The 25,835-nt window shown below is 50.9% G+C and overlaps 4 protein-coding genes across 4 annotated transcripts in view; 3 read left to right on the forward strand and 1 right to left on the reverse strand.

The window, feature by feature from the left end:
- Nucleotides 1–8,142: 8,142 nt before the first annotated feature.
- ETH_00018005 (serine/threonine protein phosphatase, putative) lies at nt 8,143–10,588 on the forward strand (the record flags this gene model as incomplete). Its single annotated transcript, XM_013373551.1, has 5 exons — nt 8,143–8,560; nt 9,042–9,218; nt 9,606–9,757; nt 10,270–10,404; nt 10,547–10,588. The coding sequence occupies 5 exons, from the start codon at nt 8,143–8,145 to the stop codon at nt 10,586–10,588; spliced, it is 924 nt and encodes a 307-aa protein (XP_013229005.1).
- A 1,766-nt stretch (nt 10,589–12,354) lies between these two features.
- Nucleotides 12,355–15,387, reverse strand: ETH_00018010 (nucleolar protein 5A, putative; the record flags this gene model as incomplete). The annotated part of the gene is made up of 6 exons (XM_013373552.1): nt 12,355–12,670; nt 13,037–13,171; nt 13,367–13,482; nt 13,809–13,997; nt 14,293–14,430; nt 14,659–15,387. 6 exons carry the CDS (start codon nt 15,385–15,387, stop codon nt 12,355–12,357), a joined length of 1,623 nt encoding a protein of 540 aa, XP_013229006.1.
- Nucleotides 15,388–20,177: 4,790 nt separating this feature from the next.
- ETH_00018015 (uncharacterized protein) lies at nt 20,178–24,044 on the forward strand (the record flags this gene model as incomplete). Its single annotated transcript, XM_013373553.1, has 13 exons — nt 20,178–20,373; nt 20,448–20,804; nt 20,977–21,116; nt 21,336–21,435; nt 21,682–21,773; nt 21,918–22,015; nt 22,111–22,265; nt 22,497–22,602; nt 22,750–22,844; nt 23,013–23,190; nt 23,417–23,518; nt 23,721–23,799; nt 23,964–24,044. The coding sequence occupies 13 exons, from the start codon at nt 20,178–20,180 to the stop codon at nt 24,042–24,044; spliced, it is 1,779 nt and encodes a 592-aa protein (XP_013229007.1).
- A 1,092-nt stretch (nt 24,045–25,136) lies between these two features.
- The window catches only part of ETH_00018020 (uncharacterized protein), a gene marked incomplete at both ends in the record, with an annotated part of 7,866 nt that continues 7,167 nt past the window's right edge, over nt 25,137–25,835 (forward strand). The window contains one exon of the mRNA XM_013373554.1: nt 25,137–25,730. Within this exon, the coding sequence (XP_013229008.1) occupies nt 25,137–25,730 (594 nt within the window). The remainder of the gene's footprint in view (nt 25,731–25,835) is intronic.

Consider the following 25,835-nt stretch of genomic DNA (forward strand, 5'->3'; position numbering starts at 1 on the left):
TGCTGCAGCGGCGGCGGCAGCAGCAGCAGCAGCAGCAGCAGCAGCGGCACAGGCTGCAGAAGCGCAGCGCTGCGCGGTTCTTGGGCAGCCAGCAACTAAAGAAAGATGCACTTATGCCTGCCTTGCTGCTGCTGCTGTTGCGTCGCAGCGCCCAGCAGCAGCAGCAGCAGCAGCACACCGGACGCGCCTATGGGCTTGCGCGACTTGGTGTGCAGCGAAGGGCGGCTCCCAGGGCTGCAGTCTGGAGAAACTGTGAATGAATATTCTCTGTTTTTGCAGCCGTTGCTGCTGCTGCTGCTGCTGGTGCTGCTGCTGCTGCTGCTGCAGCCCCTCGAGCGCAGCAGACAGGAGAGACAAGCCAGCGCTCGGGTGTACGTGCACAAACGCGGCTCCGGAACAAAAGAGCCGCAAAGACAATTGATAAAACCTCTTAATTCTGTTTTTTCCCGAACAAAAAAGATCCAAAAACTCGGAGGACTTGCTGGGCCCGCAGCCGATCAGCGGCAGCTACAAGTGCACGTTGAGACGGGCGCAGTTTGCTGCTGCAGCTGCTGCTGCTGCAGAGACACTGCAGCGCCAGCAGCCGCTGCTGCTAACGTTCCGGCTGCTGTGGCACTACCGGTTAGGCATATTTGCTATCCGTATTTACTGAAACTTGAAAAAATGCCTGTAAATAAGCTCAGTAGGCTGCTTATCGTTTAGTTCCAGCAGCAGCAGCAGCAGCAGCAGCAGCAGCAGCGCGGGCGATCCCAAGAGGTGCGGGCAGCGAAGAGACATAACAGACAGAAGCGAATACAACAACTCTTTAATTACTTGTCCTTAATTTATAAACTCCGAAACTCCAAACAGCTTTCAATTTGAAAATTAGATTCAGCCGCTGCGCCCCCTGCTGCTGCAGCATAATCAGCCTCCAGAGCGCGTGCTCAGCGCAGCAGCTGCAGCAGCTGCAGCAGCGACACGGCGCCACCCGTGGCGGCGACACTGGGGAAAGACTTTGCTGCTTATTTTCCTAATTACATTTATTTGTTTTATTTTTTTATTTTAAATAAATGCAAAACGAAATTTCGGTCCTCTTTGGCGCAGCGGAGTCGCTCTCTCGCCTGCCGTGCAGGGGGCCCGACTGAGCAGGGCACCTCTACCAGTCACCATTGCTGTTGCTGCTACTGCTGCTGCTGCTGCTGCTGCTGGCCGCGCTGCATTCGCCATCTTAGCGGGTTCCTTTTTTATTTTCTGCATTATTTGCTGAAACAGAGGCAGTTGCAGGCCTTCTCTTTCGAAACAGCCCCGCGGGCGGAGCCCCCAGTGCACGGGAGCTGCGGGCGCGTGGAGCCCGAGGGTTTTGCTGCTCCTTAGGGGCCCCAAACCCCCCAAAATAGGCAGCAAAATGAGCAGCAAGAGGGGAGGAGCAGCAGGGGGCCCCTCTGCTGCCCGCTGGGCCCCCGCAGCCCCCCTGGGGCTGCCTCTTAAGCAGACAAGGCGCACAGTTCAGTCTGAGGGTGTAGGAAAGCTGCCACTGAGCTGTCTGTACACTCCAATAAGTAGCCTAGAGTACTTGAAAAAGTAGAATGAGTATGATGGGGATATTCTTTTCAAAATGATCTACATTCTGGTAGCAGCTGGCTGCCCCGAATAGGACTCTGCCTCAAACTGGAATAGTGCAGCCACGCAGCCATTCTCACTGGAGCAAATGAGACTCAGACTGTGTCCATTAGGAAGCTTCTGCTGCCAGCAACAACTCAAAAAGAATCCATAAAGCTTCGTGCTGCGCTTTACTGGAAAGCTGCTTGGGAAGCAGAAGTCCCAGGCTCACCAGCCAGCCTGTAGTAGAAGTGTGGGGCCATTTATGGCATTTAGTTAATAAAAAGACTCCCCTTGAAGAGCCAAAGATGCTTAATTGGTGCTAGCTTTTGCTAAAGGCTTTTGCTGTCTAAATGCAGCGGCAAGTTAGCTGCATTCCAGTGCTAAAGCGCTGGACTTGAGGCAGCATGTTGTTCTTACAGGTTCTTTTGCTTCCTGCTTGCCCAAGCTTTCCTAGCTAGCTAGCTGCCGCTGCTGCTGCTCTTTAATGGCATAATAAAAGCCACTTTATAGCACAAGTGGCTCAGCTTCTTATTTGTAAAATCTTCTGGCGGCAGCAGCAAAAAGGGGTGGTAAGTGAAGGTGAGAAGAAGTCCAATTGCCCACAGATGCTGCAGCACCCACAAGCAGCAGCATTTTGCATGCTAGTGGAAGCAGCAAACTTTTATTTTGAAGGCTCAGCCAAATTAGCAGCAGTTTAGAGCCACAGAGAGGGCTCTGGGCAAGCAGATCCTCCCGTGGTGTTCTCCCTTTGAAGGGGGAGTTCGCAGGGCCACAAGGACCGAGAAATGCGCAATTAGCAGCAGCAGCAGCAGCAGCAGCAGCAATAGCAGCATCAGCGCATTCTGCAAGTCCCTTCACCCCTTGCTATGCTGGGTATTTGATTTGTAGGCAGAAAGCTTCAAAGGCAGCAACGGGATTGCCTTAGACGCAGGTGACATGCTAGACTTTCCCCAGCAGCACTTTCTACGCAGCCCAGCCACAGCAGCAGCGGCAGAAGCTGCAAAGAAAGAGCCAAGGCAGCAAATGCGTGGCGTGTGGAAAGCCTCTCCGGCGAACGTATCTCTTGCGTTCCTCGCTGAACAGCTGTTGAAGATAAAGCTGTGGAGGAAAGCAGCGAAAGTGCTGCCAAGGAGAGTGAAAGAAGCAGCAGTAGAGCCACAAGGGAAAGTAAAGCAAATATAAACTCGGAATTTGCCAGTTTTCGATCGCAGTGGGACTGCTGATATGCCTAGTGCAGCATTAGTTGATGTTGGGTCTGATAAGTTGGAGCAAGTGCAAGCAAGTTTGGGTTTCCGTGCGTACAGTCTGACTTAATGCAAGTGCATTTTGTAATTAAAAGGTTTTATTGCAAAAAGTAGGCGAAGTTACCGAAGAAAGAGCGGGCGAGATCTGAAGGCTGCACACGAGCACAAGGCAGCTTACGCGCATGTCAATGTCGCCGATCAGCTAGACAGAGATGCTGCAAAATAAGTTAAATTGTGCAAAGTAGATAATAACCATTTAATGAATAATTGGAAGTAGCTAGAAATGATACGGAAGGCCTCCAGCCAATCCAGTGCAGACGTAAGTTGGCCAGTGTTCTGCAACTGCGCAGGTGACCTCAGAGGATCTGGTGAAGAAAGAATTACACAGTGTAGCGATGAAGCCTAAAATGGAAAAGCATGTCTGTGGGAAAATCAGGAAAATGCATTATATTGCGTGAGAAAGAGAATCAAAAGGCCAGAAAACTGCTTAATTGGGAGACGCACGCTGGTGCTGGCTTGATAATATCTCGATCGATTGCCACTCCTAATGAATTCGCAAACATTAACTGTGCCACACGTTGCATCCAAAGAATAAATAAATGCGAGTTTACCTTCGTAAACTCAACCGCGGCAAAGGCACACAGAGACATGTTTCGAAAAGAATGAAATCAAGAGACAACTTCACTTCATAGTGCGCAAGGCAAGAGATCCACTGAAGCCTTCTGACGAACAACAAATTGTAAAGTATTCCCCTCCAAATGCGTTATTTAGTTCTAATGGAGTGACTCTAGCAGTTACAGTGGAATCTTCCCGAGTTTCCAAGGTGCTCACTGGTTACAGGTGTTCACGAAGATACAAAAAAGACCATTGGTCCAGCATAAAGCAATGTTCCGTACGTTTATAGGCCACCCAAACAGCTAAATACATCATCTTTAGTCAAGGGAACTTCAAAAACACTTCAGGCCACTAAAAACTAAATATTCCTTGCCTTGGTCTGGCAGTGAGTAGTGGCGCATCTGGTGAAATTTAAAAATATGCCAAGAGCGAAGTAAGCGTCTGACCAAACTGAGAACGCTTTTCAAAATAAAGGCAAAACAAAATGGATCTAGAGCCACCGGAATGCAAAGTGGCAGCGGAGTTTCCAAAATATTTGGCATTTTCGGCCAGAGTGGATGAAGAACTTCGCCTCAGTCCAAATAAGGTCTATGCGCTGCGTGTTTGCAATATAGCCCGCTAAGTTCTAAATAAGGAAAATACTATCCGAGAGCTGTTAAGTGCAGCAGCAGTTTCACCAACTCCGAATTTCAAGTCTTGCGAATCTGCTACGGCAGTCGGTTGAAGCCAACTTGGATCTCTTCTAAGTGCTGAAATGCAATGTGGCCACTAAAACTTAAGCTATATTATGGTCACTTGCGTAATATTTACATTTTATTGAGCTCACGGGTACTTTGTAAGACGTGTGTCTAATGAGCTCACGAAGGTCTTGTAAGTTCTGCATCTTTGAGATCGGAGAATCTGGAATTGTCATGAGAGGCAATGCGGAGAGAGAATGCAAAAATTATTCTCCTTTCTGAGTGCATTATTCATTAAATCCTTTCCCTTGATCGTTATGGACTCCATAGAGTTTGCCGCTTGTGAAGTGCACCTTCTAATCCGATGCTGCTGTCACACCGCCGCCACTTGTGCATTTCCTGTCTGGAATTTTGCACTTTCTGTGCTACACTGGCCTTGAACTAACCAATAAGTCTTAAACTTACATATCTGGAAGTCAAAAGCAAAACTGGAACGGGGGGAATGACGAAGTGTTAATTAAGTGGAGGATAATTCAGCTGCATAGAGGCCAAATTGTGATGTTGGCGCCATAATATCTGTTTCAAACAGCAGTACACCCCAATACCCAGAGCAATTCAATAAAAAATGGATGAAAGATTTTTTGAAAGCATCTGTGAAAAGCCTTTCCCATTCCAATAACTGGAAGCATTATAACATAGGCTTGGAGCGCTGGTGAAAACCCTCAAAACAGTGTTGAAAGGCTGGATAGTGAAATTTATGAACTTGACATCAGCACTACTAATAATGAACAAGGGAAAGCTCGGTGAATTATAAGTTAAACTTGACATTTTCCACAAAACCGCTTATTTTGTGCCCGTGGCAAAGGTCCATATTTGCCGCAAGCTTCGTCTTCGTATTCTCTGGAAGAGCTCTGCTCATCACAATTTCCAATTCATTTTTGTCTCGGCGCATAAAGAAAGTTTTGAATCTTTTTGAATGTGAACTCTGAAAGCCAGTGTCCCAAGAATGCCGCTTGGCTAAGCCGCAGCTCGCCTACAAGTCCAGCGGATAAGACCTCATCTAAACACGAAAAATGTCATTCAAGTGATGTAACAATGTCCAATGACCATCTTGTGATAGAGAAACGACCAAAGACAGCAATCCCGACCCCAATGTACTTTCCCGAGTTATTGAATAAGCAACTGAGGCCTCAGAAGACCCATTTGGAGTTAAAAAGCTCCAGCAGAACGTAGCGAGACTCACACGGCCACTGGCCTTGCAGGCTACTTGCAAATACGGGGAAGCATGCAACCGTAGCCACTAAGACTGGTGCAGCTCAGCTCGCAAAGCACATGAACAAAGGTGAAAGCCTCCAAGGCTGGTCTCTAGGCTAGTGAATATAAAAAGACCACTTTAGGGGACCCTCAAGAAGCAAAAGAAGCCCATTTCGCAGTATAAGGGTGGCCAGACAGTCATCGCGAGAACTGCGTGCATAGAACAATGACAAAACGAGCCAGACGAGCACTTTGTGAAGAATTCAAAAGAAACTCAACACCAAGCCAGCACTGCACCCCATTTCGCGAGTCTTTCATGCCAAAAAGGACAAAAAAGTGATCAAAGACTGCAGCAAATGTTTAAATGTTTCTGAGAAAGTGCCTGGCTGGGGTTCTGCGGAAAAGTGCTGCAGCGCCTCCGATTTCGCTGCAGCGCTGCTTTGCTGCAGCCACTTTCGCCCACAGCCAGCCATTTGGGCCACTGTGGGACCCCCTGACACTGGCTGTGGCGAGCTTTTAGAAAAAGACTGAATCTTATCTGTGCCCGTGCTGTCCGTGCTTTAATAATTGGGTTTAAAGCATGCAAAAAGTGGCGAAACACGCAGACTCATCGCACAGCTTTCTCTGCGTTTCCCAGTGACGGGCTCATGCGCGGGAGAGCACAAGAAGGAGTTCTGTACACGGAAAGTTCCAGCAGCCTCGACACTTCGACAGCCCCAAGAAGCCACACTTTTGAAAACCAGCAACTTGCCTGAAGCCTCTAAATGTACGGGGCCCCTGGCTCTGCAGGCAGTCGAAGTAAGCAGCTGGAAAGAAGGGAATATTCTCTCCTCTCCCGCTACAGGCTTTGTTCAACTCCTGACTTCCCCTTGACACCTATCACGTTGCCCGCAGCTCCGGGCTAAAAGCTGGCCCAAAGCTACAGCTGCGAAGCAGAATGCAGCTTCAGGGACTCAACTGGAGAGGCTCTGGGTGCTGCAGCGCGGAAAAGCATGAAAACTTGTCACTAGAACCCAGCTAGTGAAGCCCATTCGGGCAGCGCCAGGGGTGGCAGTGCAGCTTTCCTCTATAGGGATACGATCTCGTGATTGGAGGCAACGCAAAGACACTGGGTGCTTTCATTGTATTTGTGATCAACAGGATGCACGAGCTTGTATAGATCAAAAACTGTCGCTGGTTGCCTCCCCGCTGACTGGGAACGGACCCGCGCTATCCAGGGCACACAGCAGCCCGTACTGGCAAAAGCGGCCATTTTATCTGCTTAATTTTTGGTTAATAAAATACAAAAATGAAATGAATTTTCCAAACGCCGGAGCAATTCGAGGTGTAGGGTTAATGTGCGCCCAGCAGCCGCAGCAGCAGCAGCAGCAGCCAGGCGACGGTACTTGCTGCTGCAAGCAGCAGCAGCCGCAGGCTACGGGCCCAAAGGCGGGGCGTGGCGCTGCAGTCTGCTGCCGTTTCAGGGGCTCTTATATCTCCTCTACGCATTTCTCTTATCTCATCCCGCGGTGTATTAAGCAGCAGACAGGGCAAGGCGCCGGGGCCAGGTTTAGCAGTAGTAGCCGCAGCAGCAGCCACACCCGGGTGGCAATCGGCACGCGCAGCAGCAGCAGCAGCAGCAGCAGCACGGGAGGTTCTCGCTACGTGCAGCGCGGCACTGGCTACTAGCGGCTCTTCCTTGGAACGGCTTTGTCTGTTAATACCTTTCCAGCAGCGTCGTATTATTGCCCAGCATAGCCGGAGCCTCCCTGTCCCTGCCGGCGCACTGTCAGCAGCGGCTTCTCGCGGGTCCTCTTTACAGCAACAACGGCAGCAGTTTGTGTGTGGCGTAGAGCCCTCATTTCCTTTTAATAGGCCCTTTTGCTTGACCATGCTACCGTTTCGTCAAGCTTCCTTGCCTTCTTCGGATCAGCCGCAGCACACGGACGCCACGCTGCTCCTCTCCTTGTAGCAGCAGCAACAGCTCACCTCCTCATTGCGTTCATTCCCGCGGCAGTCGAGTCAACTGCTGAAGCACTTGACTTGCCGTGCCAGTTGCGGACTCCCCTCGGTAGGTACAGCTCAGCTTGCTCAGGAAGCAAGCAGCTCCGGCTGTTCAGCTTCTTCAGTGTTTTGCAAACGCATGCAACTCCGCAGCGCATTCAGCAGTGCCCAGCCCTCCTCTGCGGACCCGTAGCCCTGCAGAGTTTCTCTTCTGTCGCCTGCGGAGCCTTGGAAGGGGCTCTTCGAGGCAGCAGCAGCAGAGTGGCCGCGCCGTGCAGGAGGCCCGGAGCCGCGCAGCAAAGAACGCCCACGGCCAGCAGCAGCAGCCAGCCGCAGCAAGCAGCAGCACGCAGCAGCAAGCAGCAGCAACGAGCGCCGGCCGCAGAGGGCTCACCGCATGCGCGAAAAGTGGGCGCACTTGTACGCACTGTGCAGCAGCAGCAGCAGCGCCGTTGCTGCAGCGCCGCTTCTTTTTCTCGTGATATGCCCGACAGAGGCAGCAGGCTTTTGGTTCGGAGCTGCTGACTGTCTGCTGGGGTAGTCTGGGCCAGGCAGCTGGGACTGGGAGCCACTTTGCTGCTGCTGGCGCTGCTGCTGCTGCTGCTGCTGCTGTGTTTCCGCGTCAGCCGCTGCTTTCTCGCCGGAGCCGGAAAGCCAGCCCGCGGCTCTGGTGCTTCAGCTGAGGCCGCTGGCTTCTCGGGGGCAGCGCGAGCTGGGCCGTCTTCTTTTCCTTTTCGGACTTGTTCGTTTTTGCCGTTTATTTCTTTTTCTTTCGAGCTTCCGCAGCAATGGCAGCAGCAACGGACGTCGACGTGGACGCGGTGATCAGCAAGCTGCTGGAGGTCCGCGGCAGCCGCCCGGGAAAGCCCGTGCAGCTCACCGAAGCAGAAATAAGGGGATTATGCCAGAAGTCCCGCGAGATATTTATAGCCCAGCCGATTCTCTTAGAACTCGAGGCCCCAATTAAGATCTGCGGCGACATCCACGGCCAGTACTACGACTTGCTGCGCCTCTTCGAGTACGGCGGCTTCCCCCCCGAGGCCAACTACCTTTTCCTCGGCGATTACGTCGACAGAGGCAAACAGAGCCTCGAAACTATCTGTCTTCTGCTGGCTTACAAGATCAAGTACCCCGAGAACTTCTTCCTCCTCAGAGGCAACCACGAGTGCGCCTCCATCAACCGCATCTACGGCTTCTACGACGAATGTACGTCTCCGCATGCACCACTCAGCCCCAAATTCCCTTAACTTCTTCTTTCCGGCTCTCCTGCTGCTGTCTGACACTTTGCTGCGCCTGGCGGCGCCTCGGAGGCAGCTGAGGTGGTCCAGCTGCCGCTGCGCCTTTCCTTGCGCGGGCTGCACTTCTTTCTGCTTTCTTGGGGCTGTTAATTCATGCTTTTCCCTGCAGTCTGTTCAAATTCGTGTTCCCTTTTGTCCCATGGGGCTGCAGCTGCTTGTACGGGCAGCCTTACATGCGCTTTTCTAGTTTCTGTAGACTCCCTTGCACATCCTCCAGAAGCTGTAGTCTTCTTGTTGCGCATGCACTGTGTGGCTGCTTTTCGGGATTTCTCTGAGGCGCACAAGCGAACAGCTGGAGAGCTTTTGCAGTGAAGGGCATTTGGCCGAGAAAGCCTGGCAGTTTGAATTTAGGTTTGCCGCACTTTATCTGAATGGCTCTGTGCGCTCAGGCAAAAGGCGGTACAACGTAAAGCTGTGGAAGACTTTTACGGATTGTTTTAACTGTCTTCCAGTCGCAGCTATAATAGACGAAAAGATCCTTTGTATGCACGGCGGGCTCTCGCCAGAACTTAACTCTATGGACCAAGTCAGGCGCATAGTGCGCCCAACAGACGTACCCGATACGGGTAAGCAGTAGTCCGCGACTTATTGCTGTTTTGCTTTTTTTGGATTGCAAAAATTGTGAATTTGACCTTTTAAATGCATTTCACAATGTTGGGGATGAGTAGAGCGGCTTCTGGGGGACGCGGAGGAGAGCCAGCAGCTGCTCCTTGATCAACAGAAAGCTAGAATAGTCGTCAGTGCTTTGTGTTTGATGTAATTCTGTTCCCTGTGAAACGTAGTGAAGAGGGGGTCGATTTTAGTTTATTTGCATGCGTTTCTTCTGCGCTTCGTTGTGTTCCTCTGTAAATGCCCTTGCGAAGGTGACGGAGCGCACCTAGCCATGGTTGTGGGCACTTGAAGTATTTTGCCTTTTATCTGAACTTCTTTCTTCTCTTTTCGCTGTTTTCCAGGCCTTTTGTGTGACCTGCTGTGGTCGGATCCTGAAAAGGAAATAGCGGGGTGGGGAGAAAACGACAGAGGGGTTTCGTTTACTTTCGGCCAAGACGTTGTTCACAACTTCTTACGGAAGCACGACCTAGACCTTATCTGCCGCGCTCATCAGGTGTGGCTTTGAATTAAATTTATTACCACAATAAGTCACTGCGATTGCTGCTGCTGCTGCTGCTGCCTGCTGCTGCTGCTCCATGTATGCTTAGTACCATGGCGATGGTGGCAGTGCTAATCACCATTTCTTGTCTCGGTTTTGCTCCTCTGTGTTCCTTTGCTGTTTTCACTGCATATTTGCTGCTACCAGACGCGCATGCAACTGCTATTTTGTGTCGTTTCTGCTCTTGAGGAGCAAGTGCTTTTGCTTCCTCTATTGGTGCTCTTCTTGTTCTTAATTGTTATGCCAGATTTTCCATTTTATTGCTCAATCTATTTTTCTGTTTTTCGCGCCAATCTGTCATGTTTTGTCTGTTTTGCATGCATTATGTGCGTCGCTTTGCAAGTTGGGCCTCCAGCTGGTCCTGTTGCGGTATTTCCGGGTTTCAGGGTTTAATTAGAGTCACAATTAGAGCCACTTGAGGGGTCAGTTTTCAGAATAGGGCTCTTAAACATCATTTTTTGTTGCAGGTTGTGGAGGATGGCTACGAGTTCTTTGCCAAGAGGCAACTGGTGACTCTGTTCAGCGCCCCAAATTACTGTGGTGAATTTGACAACGCGGGCGCGATGATGTCCGTTGACGAGACTCTGATGTGCTCATTTCAGGTGGGCCTGTCTTTTTCTGAGTTAGTGTTGGTTTTGTTTGTGTTTGCATGCAAACAGTGGTGCTTGCATGCAAACAGTGGTGCTTGCATGCAGCTCCGGCTCTGCGTGTTGACTGCTGCTTGCTCGCTGTCTTTGCCCGTAGATATTGAAGCCTGTGGAAAAGAAAAAGGGAATTAACAAGTAAAGCAGCACCAACAGTTACGCGACGCTTACGCAAGGGAAGACGGGGGCCCCCATCTCGGGCCGCCGCCCTCTTGGCTAGGGGGAAGTGTCAACATGGGGGTGGCGGGGGCCCCTGGAAGGGGCCCCCCTCTCCATTGCAAGTGCAGCAAGCTAGCTACTGAGCTAGCTAGCTAGCTAGTTTTGCCCAGCTAGCCACCTCGGCGGGTTGGTAGTGTCTGTGCGACTGCTTGCCGCGCTGCTGCGTAACTCTGTGCTCAAGAGGGAAGTGCTGTGACAGCAAAAGTGTCAACGAAATTTAGTCCATTCTAGGCTGCTGGAGCCTTCCCTCAGCACCGCCCATCCCCTATTGTGTGTGCATCCTCGCTTGCATTTGCATGCATGCACCGCTGCGGCGAGCTCTTGTTGCAACGCCATAGCTGCTTGCTCTGCGTGAGCACCAGCCGGCTTGCCAGCTAGCTAGCTAGCTAGCTGGCTCCCGAGCTGGCTAGCTAGCCGTGAGGTAGCAATTGCATGGGGCCCCGGATCCTAGCGATAGCTAGCTGCTAGCCGGTCGCAGGCGAGCTGTGACTCCGGGCGCTTGGCGGGGAGGGAAATTAGCTGCTGCCAGCAGCTGCTAAGTTGCTGCGGCGAGGCTAGAGCGGCACTCAGCACGAGTGGCTGGAGGCTTGCCGAGGGGGCGGCAGCAGCGAGGGCTGCTGGGGCTGCGTGGGTTGCAGTGCTGCTGCAGCAGCAACAGCAGCAGCAACTGCAGCACGCAGCATCGTCTGGACACAAGCCGCGCCGCGGCGCGGCAAGCTATTCTTGAGGTCGGCGTGACGGTGACAATGTAGGTTCTGAGGAGCAAGTAGCCAACGGACAAGTTACCTTAGCGGATGCAACGCATGCATGCAGGGAGCAGCACGAACACGCCAGCAGCGAACAGCAGCAGCAGCTGCAGCACCCACACCACTTGTCTCAGGTGTTCCAGCCGGTGAACACCGACGGGGTCGTCGCCCTTTGCTTCAACAAACAGTATTCAAAATACATTTAAACAAATTACGCCACCAGCATATATTCTCAAGTGTTAACTGTTCATGGAAATGCGTGGGAAACGACACCTTCGCCGTAGTCACTGCACTCAGCTCCCTGTACACCGGGAATCCACAGAATCTGCAGCTCTTGTGCTCTCAACAATAGTCTGGGCAAGCCTGGAAGTATTTGGGCCTGGCTCTGCTCACTATGCTGCTCTGCGGGGGCCTAGCTAGCCTAGAACTCAGTGCACTGGTTGCATGCATGCATGCACTATTACGCATGCATGCATCTCTTGAGCGTACGCAATTTACGCAGCATGCACTGCGCATGCACCGCTTTAGCGTAGACAATTTACGCAAACAAAAAGAGTTAAGGCTTGCCCCGAGCAGCAAAAAGACGCCGCAGCAAACCGTTGCAGCCGAATGCTTCGGCAGGCGCAGCTGCTGCGGGCGTGAACTGCTGCAGCAGCCGCTGCTGGGAAGCGCTGCAGCACCTGTTGCAGTTGCTTTCTGCATTGAGCTCGCTGCATGCGTCCCACTTCTTCTCTTTCAGCTTTTCATTCATCAGAGAAAAGACCAAAAACAAATGATAACACCTTCACGGCTTCGCCTTGCCTCGCAACTCGTGGCTTGAATGAACTTCTCGATGCATGCATGTGCTTAAGTACTCAGCTTCCTCGCGTTTCTATTTATTACATTCTTCCCTCTCTTGTGGGTCTCCCTTTTTCTCGCCCAATTTCTATTTCTTTGGCTCTCCTTAGGCTGCTGCTTCTACTTCTGCATGCTTCTTGTGCTTTTTCTTTTTCTTAATTTCTACCGCCGGCTCTGCCGCCTCAGCCTCCACAGCTTCTTGCTCTGCATGCCTCTTTTTCTTCTTCGGCACTTCCTCTTCCTCGGCCTCTTCCCCATTCTCCGCTGCTGCTGCTGCTGCTGCTGCTGCTTCTTCTTTGGCCTTCTTCTTTTTGGCCTTCTTCAGAGCCTTCGCCTCAGCAGCGCGTTGGGATTCCACTTCTGCTGCTGCCTCCCTCATCACATCCAGGTTCTTTCGAGGCACTATGCCGTCGGACAAGTATCTGAGCAGCAGCAGCAGCAGTAGCAGCAGCAACAGCAGCACCAAGGAAACGCGTTAAAACGAACTCAAGCAGCAAGTTGGCATTCTCAAGCCAGCCGCCCCTCCGCTGCAGCAAACCTGGCGGCTCGAGCAGCAGCACAGAATTGAGCAGCCCTCTGCTGCAGCAAACCTAGCGGCTCGAGCAGCAGCAGGGAATGCAGCAGCCCTCTGCTGCAGCAAACCTAGCGGCTCGAGCAGCAGCAGGGAATGCAGCAGCCCTCTGCTACAGCAAACCTAGCGGCTCGAACAGCAGCAGGGAATACAGCAGCCCTCTGCTGCAGCAAACCTAGCGGCTCGTGCAGCAGCAGGGAATGTAGCAGCAACATACTTGAGCCTTTCTTCAAGCTGCTCTCTCAGTTTGTCGCCAAAGACATGCTGCCGCGGCTGGTCCCCAGCTGGCTGATCTGCTTCATCGCTGAAGGCATCAATGCGGGCGGCCAGGGCGCACTTGGAGGCCAGATACCTGAAAGCAAACATCAAAAGCTTCCCGTGGGAAATAAATATTTAAAATAAATGGTATTTGACTCCATTTTAAGGGCTAACCAGAAGAAAGAAGGAACAGAGCAGCAGCAGCAGCAGCGGAAGCAGCAGCACGCACGCCATCCAGCTGGCTGCGAGTTCCTGCAGATGTCTTTATATATCCCCCAGGAAGGCCCACCTGCTCATTCTGCCTCTGTGCTTCTGCTGCTGCACTCTGCCAATAAAAGAGGAGTGGAATAAAAGACCGTATTTGGGGGTGCGGCCGCTGCGTGCCTTTAAGGCTCTGAATAAAGCCTGAAGCACAAGACGGAATTAGGCAGCAAAATCCCAAAATGAGAATAAAAATAAACAGTTTTGCTGTATTATGCAGCAATCCAACGAGGCATTTACAATGGCACGACTCCGCCAATAAACGCAAACGGCCACGCGAAATATGTACTGTCTTTTGGCACCATGTAAGACGGAAATTAGCACAAGCGCATGCAAATGAACTTGATTGCGCACCCCAGCCTGTTCAAGGCAAACAATTATGAATTTAAATGCATCTCTATAGCCTTTTACATCCCTTTGCAGAGGCTAAGAGCCGCAGCAGCCGCCCAACTCTGCATCCTCGGCCTCACCTTCTCCGCCCCGAGAATCTGAATTGTAGAGGCTGGGTACTTGGCGAGCGACACTAAAGCCCCTGCATGCGATATAAGCCGAGCCCCCAACACTTCGCCCACAACTGCCTTCAAATTGGGCGACACCACATCCATTTTGCTGCTCAGGTACTCCTGCAGCGACCGCCGCTGCTCGCACAGCCGCAGCACCTGCAGCGAACGCGCAGGAAAGCAAGGTTTCCACTTTCAACAATAAAAGAAATATAATTAAACATCAAAAGAAAAAACTATCCGAATTTATCTATGGGAAACAACGGTGTGCGCAAGCACCAAGATCCCCAGCAAAAGAAAGCCATGGAAGGCGCGCAGGAACACTAATCTGACACTTCATCCTTCTGCTGCTGCTGCTGCTGCAATAAAGTTTCCGATTGCAGCTGCTGCAGTGCTGCTATTGCTGCTGGAGGAGCTGGCTGCAGCAGCAGACCGCGAGGTAGTCTCGGTTTACCTGTTGTGCAAATCTTTCGATGTTTGCGAAATCCTCTGCAGATATTTCCTGGCCCATCGAGTGTTTCATGGAGGCCACAACTTCTGCTGCCACTTCCTCGCTGTTGCCCACAGCAGCCAGCAGTTCCTCCCCGCCCTCCTGGCAGGCAAACAAGTGCATGCACTTCAGCCCCAACAGCTTCTTTGCACGCATGCATGCAGGCTGGTGCAATTTCCTTGAACCAGCAGCAGCAGCAGCAGCAGCAGGAACTGGCGCTGCAGCTGCGGTCAAAGACCCAGCCAGCCCCCCAGGGGCATTCCTGTGCCTGCTGCTGCCGCATCTGAATCATCATCATCATCATCAGCAGCAGCAGCAGCAGGGCGTTACCTCTTGGTTGAATTCTTCTTTCTGCTTGACCACCAAGACGACTTTGCAGTAGGCCTCGGTGTCCGGGACGATCTTGACGAGTTCTGGGAAGTGCCAGCCGTACCACTCCTTGAGTTTCATTGCAAAAGTGTTAATAGTTTTATCTAGCGAGTCAATAAGGGCAATGGACTGCATAATGGGCTTGTCTTGCTTGCGGGGGTCCACTTGCATGAGCTCGCGGCTGTAGCTGTGGCCCAGCCCGACTTGAAACTTGGTGAGCGGCAAAGACTTGAGGGGCTTCGCCAGCGCCTGCAGGTGCATGCGCACTCCCCTGTGCAGCTCCAGCATCGTGGGGTTGTACAAGATGTTGAATCCGAGATCTCCGAGAGACTTCCCGAGAGCGGGATCGCAAACCCCCAAGCAGCACTCCCCAGCACCCCCCGCTGCAGCTGCTTTCTTCTTCTTGCCGCCCCCGGCCCCCCGCACAGCAGCAGGCATGTGCAGCTCGAGAAACTTCTGCATGCACGGAGGCACAGTGCCCCCCGCCACCCCCACCAGCGTCTCGAGAGCCTCTGCTGCGTCTGTAAAGGGGTAAAAGGCTTCGCAAGACACCAACTGTTTGAAACGCTGCGCGTCTCCACACGCCTCCTGCACTGCGTCAGTGTCCTGCGCAATGCTGTCCCACTCCTTCACGCGCAGCAGCAGCAGCCCCGGCGCCGCCTCGAACAGCAGGAACACCTCGCTCGACATTTTGGGAAACTCCTCGCCAAAAGCCCCTCAACCGACAACTCCAATTGCTACAAGAGACATAAATGCCCTCAGTAATGTGCGCGTAAAGGCGGGCCTTCAAGAAAAACAAAAGGAGGAAAAATTCAAACGGAAGGACGACACCCAAGGATCCCAGCTGCACAAAACCACAGCTTTCAGGCACACGCCGGGGGGACTCCTGGCTCCTCACGCGCAGCTTTCTGGCCCAAAATATATGAAAGGAAAAACAAGAAAAGTCTGCAAGAAGACGGGAAGTTTAGATTGGGAGGAATACCCACAACTCGATGGCCCCGTGTGGGGGGGCCGCTGCGGGGGACAACTGCTGTGAGGTCTACAGTAGCTAAGACCTTACTCTTACAAACTTTGAATGCTCCGAAACTAAATTCATCACTGCTGCAAGGACGGAGGCATAACTACGCTCAAAGGGAACCTCTGGAGCTCCGAGGCTGAGGCCTCTTCCAGTCCCTGGGCCAGCCCCACACGCAGTAGGCGCTCAAGCTACTGAGCACGCTAATTAAAGGAGCAAAACCAGGCAGTAACACGTCTACTTCTCTGTTTCAATTCTGGATCAAATTCATTTTTGGCATGGATTCCGGGAAATTTAGAAGAATGGCCTCTGCGCCGGGCTCTGCCACTTACACCCAACGGAACATGCAACAATGATGTTAGTAGCTGGGCACTGCTGGGCCCACAAGAGCAGCTGCTATGCATTTATTGAAGTTTGCGTAAAGCTATGCGGGCTAGTGTGCTGCTTAGTCTAGAGTGAGCTTCACAGGCCCTACGCAGCACAACGTGCAGGTGCCGCAGCACACCGGTAGCCAAAGAAACAGCGAGAACAAAACTATCTTTCTTGGGACGGGATTAGCCCTTTATACATGTGTGAAAGGGAAAAACAATAACGACTATTGGGGTTTCCGGGAGATGATGCTCTTTCCATCAACAGCAGCCATTCTGTGTCCAGCAGCTAGTTTGGCGCGGAACAAGTTTTGCTGAGTAGGGGCATTTACACTCTAGCAAAAGCCCGCAACAAGTTTATATATATTGGTTCTGGCCTTTTTAACTGTGCAGTGTTCCACTAGAGCGGCTTTACCCCTCCGTGGCCATGGAGGGTCTTAATTACTTTCTGACAAAGCTAAGCCAGCACAATCACTATGTAGAATCCTCACTGTGTACTGGGGCACTTTGCCGCAAATCGCCAAGTTGCGGATTACACACGCAAACATTTTACATTCATTTTGAAATTAGTCTAGGATTTTCGCTAAAATTGTCATTCACAAGAAACAAATGCTGCTGTACAATGCCTGGCTTTTGTTCTGGACTGGAGGTTTGGAACTAAAGTTTTGTAGGAAGCAAAATGGTAGCCGGCTAGCTAAATTAGTGCAAGATGGAAAATAACTGCAATGAAAAAATTTGCTTATAGATCAAGACCCTAGTCCATTTCATAAGCTGAAATGCGTTTTGAATTAGTGCAAGATAACTTACTGGCGTAGGGTGGCTCTCCTAGCTCAACACTCCTAGACTAAGCCAGGTTACTGTGGCTAGAGAGGCCAGCCAACACTGGTTTATAATAGAATGCCTCAAAAGCAAGAAAATATTTTACTGCTTTGCCTCAGAATAGGAAATATTGTTCCTTGCGTATTTACGCAAATTCCCGTTTTGTGTGGACCTTCGAATCGTATTTAGCTCTAGCGTTCTCCTTTGCAGCCTTAAACCTCAACACAGTTGGCCACAGCAAAATCTCTCCTGTTTAGGCTATTGGCTAAGACGTACAATAATGGCATACGATGGAAAACGCGAAAAAGGTGAACGAAAAAGAGTACCATTCGACACTGCTGCGTAGTGCCAAACGGGCCATCAGCTTTAGGTGTAAAGCCCGATTCCACCTGCAACTTCAAGTGTTCCCGAAAGGTCCCATTCAGCCAAAGTAAACCGTTTTGTCCGAAAGTCAATGTTGCCACTGGCCGCTATCTCTAGGCTGAGCTCGGCTTCCCGAAATCAATAGAATATAATGCTCGTAATTATGACAGTGTTTTCACCTGCAGGAATAGCAGGCACTTGATTCGCAAACGGCCAGCTAACACGCGAACTTCACAGTGTCCATGTAAGAAGCCCTGAAGATGCTACTTTTTGAAATATTTTAGAAAATAAACTGCTGGGAAAGGAGTTAAGTGCTGCCTCCCCGCTGATTTAGGGCATGTTGCTCGCTATGACTACTGCTGTGAGGACCCAAAAAGCTCTAAATGAGTGTGCATGCTTTCAAAGTTGTTTCGAGGCGTACAATGAAAACAGACTTTGTTGCTTCTCCTGGAGATCTGCAACTAATCCTGAAAGTATCCGTCAGACCCCAAAAAACCCAGTTAATCAGAACATCTAAAGCAGCGTTCTGCATATACTTTTGTTCAGCACTATTGGAAGGTAAAATGTTTAATACATTGTCTGATATGTACGCCAGATGCACCTATTTCGCATCCAATATTTGAAGGCAGAGGTTTTGAATTCCCTTTGAATTCGTTCACACAAAACACGGATACTTTTTACAAGGCTAATTCGCTCGTAATACACGTTTAGCTCAGCTTCAAATGAAACGTGTTAGCCGATCTTCAAGAACTGTCGATGAACTACTTAAATTACTGGCTTCACGAGGAATCTATTTCTGGAGGGGTCAGTAGATCACGAGATCTAACTGCGATTTTCCACAAGCCCTGGCCCTTTCGACTTATTCTTAACCGGGAAGTTCAGCATTTTTAAAAGTGCATGAGAAGAATCATGAGCTCAGACCTCCACACTGAGGAGCCTTCTCCCCAGGCATAGCACAATACGCCTATCAGAAGAGCTAAAGGGACACGTAAGCACTTTAGAACTTCCCCCAATCAAATTAAATACAAAATGTTGAAATAGTTCTTTGCACAGCACAACTACAGACAAAACCGCGCGAGAAAAGTATGAGGTTGCCCACCTTCGGCAGGAGCTGAAGAGCTTACAAAAGGAAAGGGAACAGCTGGCCGTGAAGAAACTGCCGGACAAAATCATACCAAACAAATAAAAAAAAGGATATAACAGTGAAGATCAGAGTAGAGAGGGAGCTTAGGGAGTCTCAGCCTCTACAGATCCCGCCATGTCCCGGTATGGGCCTCTTAACATCCTTTAGCATGGTGGGAATGGGAACTGGCTAGCCTTAGATAATTGGCCGGATAACTAGAACAGTTATGCCAATTTAAAAGTTGGGAAGAGCTATAAGGGAAACACCTGACAATGAGTTCCTGAAACTTGAGATTGAAGCTCTAAAACGCTTCCTCGAGAAAGTGAGTCCGCCACTGAAAGGTTATTCTACTGGAATAAAGTGCTGACAGGAGCGGGTTGTCACGCAGAGTTCAACGAAAAGACAAAAATAAGCATTGGCTCATCATGCTGAGTTTTCTTTTACTCTTTCATTAAGGATATTTCCGTAGAGTCTACTCATGCAAGTTCTCGGCCTGCTGTGGAAAGTAAACGCAGAACACCTCGTTGCTGGCACTGCGTGCTTTTTGCAAACAGCTTCAGAGAGGGAAATATGTAATGCTGGATAATATTTATTTCATTACGGCGCGAGTTTCCGCCGGCAGCTCTTTGTTATTTACGGTGTGTCGAAGCTGTTGCTTTTCGAGGGAGCCTCACGAGAGATCTTCGTGTGTTCCTCGTATCGTTTAAGTCTTCAACTATTATTTTGAAAGGCTCAAAATATTATTTGGGTGATTTAGTGGCAACAGTCCTTCGTTTAGTTCTCTTTAGTCGAGTGGGCTGCCGACGGCTCAACCAGGTCGTGCTTACACATCCCGCAGCTGCACTTCGCGTGTGTGGGTATCCCCACGCGTCATTAGGTAACATTAGACGTATGCATTAGAAGAAGAACAAAGAAAGACTGAATATGTCCTGTTTCTTTGGAATGAGGAGAACTGCACGCATGTGCCAAAGTGGGCCGGCCCTCTCACTGCTGCCAAGAGCGGCGGTGCTGCCGACCGCTGCGGGGGCTCCAGGCCTCTTGCGTGTGTCCCACTCTGCCTTGCCTTCTTTTATGCTTCTTCTGTTTGAAATTTCAAAGGCTTCGCTGCTTTCTCGTGGCCTTCCGGCTTTGGCCCCAGTTTGCTGCTGCTGCAGCTCTCCGGCTGCAGCAGCAGCTCACTGACCAACACCAGTACACCGTATGTGTACGCATTGCCTTGAACGGGGCGCTGAAGGAAACTTACAGTATTTCTTTGATTTTGCTACTTGAATTTGCGCAATAGACACTCGGGTTGAGCATCATCTGGGGCCAATACCGTGTCCTCGCCGCCACGCCCTGTTGGGGGCTTCATGACAACGGGCAACGGCTGCAGCGGCGAAAAGCACCACAAATTCCACTGGCAGACCACTAACAACCGCAGAAGCAAACCCACTCTATACTGGAAGGCAAGCCAGCAGAGACAGGGCTCAGCCTTCTTCACCACGGACTGGCCGGGGCGTCGGCAGCGGTCTGTGGCTGGGCACCACACAGTGGGTCGGGCAGGGGGCCTCAGAAAGCTCCCCTGGCCCGAAAACAAGGGCCCTTAACATTTGAAAGTCTGTTGCAATCTTGCTGACTGTGCTTCTCTGCAGCTGCACGCAGCAGCCACTAAGCAGCGAAGACAAGGGTTCAGCATTTCGCCAGCACGTTCAGCTTGGAGCCCGTGCCCCATGACAATCAGGGGAAACTCAGGCACTATTCTATAGCATCTTATTGAACGGACCCTCGAGCTGCTGCTCCGGTCCCCTAGAAAATGGCACACCCATCGAGCAACCAGGCGGCGCTGCAGCAGCTGCTGCTGCAGCAGCAGCAGCAGCAGCAGCTGCCTCACACGCGGACCCAAAGGTCCCCAAGTCTTATGAACATGGGCTCAGGCTACCAGCAGGTCCCTCAGCAAACCTGTACGCGCCTCCCGCCCTTGTTCTTAGCCTGCGGGGCCAGAGCCCTCAGTAGCGCTTCCCAGCTTCATTTTCTGATGTTTTTTGACCATTTTAAATGCAATTTTGTTTGTTTTTGGCCACAGCTAGTGACATAGGAGGCCACGGATACAGTGGAGGCGTTCAAGAAGCCGGAAACCAGTATATTCCCGCAAGATCGCACGCCTCGGGCCCCCCCCCTGGAGGCTCTTCTGTGGCTTTCGGGGCTGAGCGGGATGAGCCTGGGGCTGCGGCGTACCGGCGAAACCGCCGCAAGTCCACTTTGAAAATGGTTTTGGTTTCCGTCATCTTGGTATCTTTTCTTTGCAACTTCGACCACGGAGTCATTCCTGCAATTCTCAGCGAAATTCAAAAGAACTTCAACAACCAAATCAAATTCGTGGAACAGAGCCTTTTCGGCTCCCTTGTCTATTTCGGGCTCATCATCGGCAGCTTGTTCGCGGGTAGGGCCGCCAGGTCACTTAGTGCACTTCCATGAGTGGAAACAAACAATATTATATTCCCCTAAATCTGTATTCTAAGCATTTGTCACTTTTAATCAAGTGCTGCCGTGTAGATTTAGTGGCGAAGTGCGCTGCGAACTTCACCTGCTTTCTTCTTTACTTGTGCCCTCAGGTATTGCTTTGCAAAGCTATGGAGCGAAGTGGCTTCTCGTGGGAAGTTTGCTCTGCCTTGCATCTTCTCTTTTCTTCTTCTCCAGCTCAAACAGCCTGTTGCTGATGTACTTCACGAGGTTCATAACCGGCCTCTGCCAGGTACACTTCACCAAGACCTGTTAACGACAAACCTCCTAAAATGCTTTTCTTTTGAATGCAGTTTGGAGTAGAAGTGCTCAGTCTGTAGCCTTCCCACTGCTCTCAGAGAAGTACCGAGACGGAATGGAGGCATTTCGGGCACACGGCAGGCACTCACTATGAAATAAATGCAAACTTTTGAACGAAAAACTAGTTATGTACTTGTGCATCTATTTTCAGGCTGTTCCTGTGGTTTATTTACCGGTTTGGGTCGATGACTACGCCCCTGACGGCCAAGTGACGCGCTGGATGTCTTACACGCAGCTGGCCGGCATTGGAGGTAATTGGGTTTAGACTCAAAGCCTTATCCGTGGACACATCCATAGGCACTTGCGCAAAGCAATAAATAATGAAAATATGATTCGCGAGCAATCCTGCTGCCTTCGTGTCAAAGTGAATGATATTCAAAATATGAGTTGCAAGGTTTTGTAATCGGGCAGAAAACAAAACTGTGAGTGTGATGGCCACGCTGACTATAATCCCTATCATTTACGCCAGTAATTGCATTACTTTATTGTTTTCTCAGGAACTGTCAGTGGCTACTTCATTGGGGGAGTTCTGTCGCGCTTCACGGCGGCGACGGGCGAGAGTGGATGGCGCACGCCTTTCTTTGTTCAAGTTAGTTTGGATATCTTGCGCGCCAATTCTCGACCTAGAGACCTGGTTTGATTTGAAAAGACTTTAAGCTGACACAGGTGCAGCGAGCTCAAGCATCACCGCGTATAAACAAGGATCGTCAACTTGCGCTTTCATTTGCTGCAGTCGGTGGCGCTTGTCCCAGTTGTGCTGCTAATTGCGGCATTGCCGGCTACCCTTGTGAATTTGCCGGACAGAAGCCAAGCCAGGCCGGAGAGACAGAGGTAAGCCACGGCTGTGCAGCAAATGGTGTGTCGCTGAGCAGCCAGGAGCCTTGGGATGCAGCAGCAAAGATGAATGCGTTTCTCTGGTTTCTTAGGACTGGCCTTAGTACCATTGGAGAAACGGACGCCTCCGGGCAATCTTGCATGCACAACTTCTTCTCCGCATGGACTGAAGTGAAGTCGCTGCTCAGAAATCCCCTTTATGTCGTCGTCACCATGGGCATGAGTGCCTTATACTTCGTAGTTACTGGTGTGGCAACAGACTAAGCCTGTCGCTGCAGAGTTAATTGCATTATCTCAATTCTCAGAACCCACAAACATAAATTAACGTTCATTAAAAAGTGTGTTTTCGATCTGCAAGCCCAAATTAATCCGTAAAATGTGGCTTGAGCATGCCTTGGCTGGTTGTTTTGCAGCTTGTTGGCTTCGCATTCGAAAGAATGATGTGCATATTGCGTTTCTCTGTCTTTTGTCCCTTTAGGCATCCAGTTTTGGGTGACAGAGTTTTTGGTTTCTGTTCTTCACTTCCAAAAACTATCCGTTGTCGCTCTGAGCACCTTCTGCTTCCTTACCGCTCCAACTTCAGGGTATGCCCGTAGTGCATTCCCTTAGAGATTTCCACCGCTGCAGCTCCTCAGTTTTGGCTTTTATTACGCAATTAATCGAACTTATATGAGCCAATATTTCGCAAACAAGACAAACTAGGCTCCTGTTTAATCTTCTCTGCGCTGCAGCGTTTGGTTTGGCGGTTATGTTTGCGACCTTTGTGGAGGCTACCGGGGAGGCGGTCAGCAGCGAGTGGCTGTGAGGGTCACAACTCTTTTTGCAGGTGAGAATTTGCAGATGTTTCAACTCAGTGCAGCTTCTGTGGGTCGGGAGAGCCAAGTCGCCTGCGGCCAGTCGTGCACATCCCCGTCACTATAAGAGAATACGTATACATACGTGCACCATGTGTTTCAGATATCCCCATGTGCGTCTGTTTTGGCTCTGTTTCCAGGAATCGGAGCAACTTTAGCTGTGACCTGCATCTACGTTGAGTCCTTTATTCTGTTTGCACTTTTGCTTTGGGGTTGCCTCTTCTTCGGAGCAGCCTTAGTGCCAGTCGCCGTTGGCATCCAGCTGGCGAGCGTTCCCTTCCACCAGCGCAGCATTTCATCTGCTCTAAGTCAATTCGCGTGAGTATTTGTCTTTATTTTACACAGAAGAATCATAAAGCACTTTTAAGCCTCCATTATTATGCTGATCACGCGCCCTTCCTACCTGTGACAGCACACTTTTGCAGTATGTAACGGCGCTTAGATGGCTGCGCTCTTCGAGACTTTATAGCTGCATGCGCACCCTTTTATAGGCATTTTTAGTCTGCATCCAAGTTGCTGAGTAATGCTCTTCAATTATTCTCAGGTACAACATGTTTGGCTGGTTTAGTGCGCCGCTGCTCTCCGGCGTGGTCATGGATTTTATAGACTGGTGCCATCCAGCAGGCGGCAAAGAGCTTGCACTGAGGTTAGCCTGCATTTTCTAAGTATAATGACTTTTGTTGTTTTGCTTAATCGTTTCTATTTACTTAATCCTCTCAAGAGCTATAATGGTCGACGTAACTCGAAAGTGACAGTGAAGATACGACGGCGGGGGCCTCACGCAGAACAAGTAGAACAAGTTCTTTATTATTATGTAAAGCCCGCCACTTCTTTGTTTTTTTCCGCAGATTTGGATTTGAAATGATTCTGTGGGTTTCCGTCGCTGGCTTCATGCTCTTCGCTGTGGCCAATACACTGGTGCGACCCGTAGGTCAAATGAAACGATAAGTTCCACGAACAGCCAAGTTTAGGAACACTTTCCACAGGCAAAGTGCAAAGGATGTATCTGAGAAACTTTTTAAGCTTGTTTATAGAGGTTTTGGGCTTCAGGGATCAGCTTTCTGTGTCCTTTGCCTGTCCTGCGGCTCCAGACATTTCCCTCGGAGGACATTGAAAAGGAAGAGCTGGAGCTCCAGCTTGCACGGACGCGAATGCCAACATTGTCTTTTTAATTGTTTAAGTGCAAACACACGCTGCGAGAAATGAAGACCCTGGGGCCCCACCCCAGGCAATGACCGCAGGCCGTGCGGAACAACCAAGCAGTGCGGCATGCTGCAGGGCTTTATTTTCAGCAAGTTTGAAGCGACTCCATCTTTGTTTAAGTCCGAACTAATTATTTAAAAATGCCTAGGGATAACCCTGAAGACCAAACTACCCAAATGCACTGCGTTTCTCTGCATTGCTGGGCTGCTCTTGGTTGGGAAGGGAGATACAGATGCTGTTTTTTGGCCCATTCGACCCCATTAAGTATTGCATTTACTTATTACAGCTTATTTATTTATTTTTAAGACCATAAATAGCGGTAGAACGCCTTCTAATGCTCGTTTGAACGCCTTCAGTAGACCCCATAGAGCCAAAATGTTCGCGAGTTACACCCGTTAAGTTCAACTTTCGCAGCGAAGAGTCGCATTGGCCTCGGTAGAAGCGTCTGGTTTTCCTGACACAATTGAAGCAAAATAAAGATATTTATTTCCCACAACATTGAAAAGAAAGTATATTAGAGTAATTGAAATAAAAATTAGTAAGAGTTGCTCGCTGGGGCGGACGGGGTTGTCTCGGAGAAGACACATTTGCTGCGTCCACTAGGCTTTCCGCCGGGACTTGCAGCTTACATTAATACTACGTCGAGTTTGAGTGGAATGAAGCGAAAAAGGAAATAAATAAATGTTTTTGGATTTAGTTTAAGGCAGTTAATAGGGTTGTCGTTGCGCGCAAGCAGCGGTGGTGGTGGGGTTTCGTGTGAACCATCGGAGAGCCCCATCAACACCCCCCCAGAGTTTGGGTCTAGTATAGTTGTTGAATAAAATATAACGGCGTCATTTTTCTAGTATAAAGGCCTTAGTTAATGCAGCGTCTTCATTTGCCCGCTGTGCTGCTGCTTCCCGCTGCTGCTGCCTCGCCAAACCCCCGGGCTTCCCCCAAACCCTCTTCCCTCCCTCGCCACCTCGATTATGTGCCTCTTCTCCCCCACAGCGCCTCAGAGTCTTCAAACTTAAGACTCTTTGCATTATTTTTCCTTTTTTTCCGCAGCAGCCCCACAGGCCATGAGGGGGGCCACCACACTTCGAGAGCCCCCCGCCCGCGCCTCGCAGCCCGCGGCCGCTGCAGCAGGCCACCCATTTGCCCCAGCAGCAAACGAGTCTTTTCCTTCTAACGAGAACGACGGCAGCACTGCCAACGCGGGGGGCCCCCCGGAGGGCCCCCCGGGGGGCCCCCTCAAGGGGGGCCCCCCATGCGGCGAAGCGGCCCAAACCCCAGACAAAGAGCCCCCGGAAGCGCCCCAGGGGGCCCCTCCAGGGGCCCCCGAGGGGGGCCCCCAGGGGGCCCCAGAGGGGGCCACCCCGGGGGCCCCTCCAGGGGCCCCAGAGGGCTGCTGCCGCAACAAAAGGTACTCCAGCTCTTCTGTAATTTCTCTTATGTCTGAAGATGCAGAGGGGGATGAGGGGGCCCCCTCTCCCTGCATGGGGGGCCCCCCAGCTGCGCGGCCCCGGCGAGCGGCTTCGCTCCGCAACAAAAAGGCAGCAGCAGCAGAAGCAGCAGCAGCAGCAGCAACACCGCCTCCTGTCCCTGCAAAGTACAGGAAGGAGCTCCAGAGTGTTGACGAGGACATCAACAAAATCCTCCAAAAAGGAATTCCAGTTAGCCAGCCTGCCAGATGCATGCTTCAGGGTTTAGGGTTTAGGGCTTAGGGACTAGGGTTTAGGGTTTGGGGTGTAAGGTTTAGGGTGTAGGGTTTAGGGTGT

This window comes from Eimeria tenella, genomic scaffold (genome assembly GCF_000499545.2).
Source record: "Eimeria tenella Houghton genomic scaffold, Eth_scaff152, whole genome shotgun sequence".
Taxonomy (NCBI): domain Eukaryota; phylum Apicomplexa; class Conoidasida; order Eucoccidiorida; family Eimeriidae; genus Eimeria; species Eimeria tenella.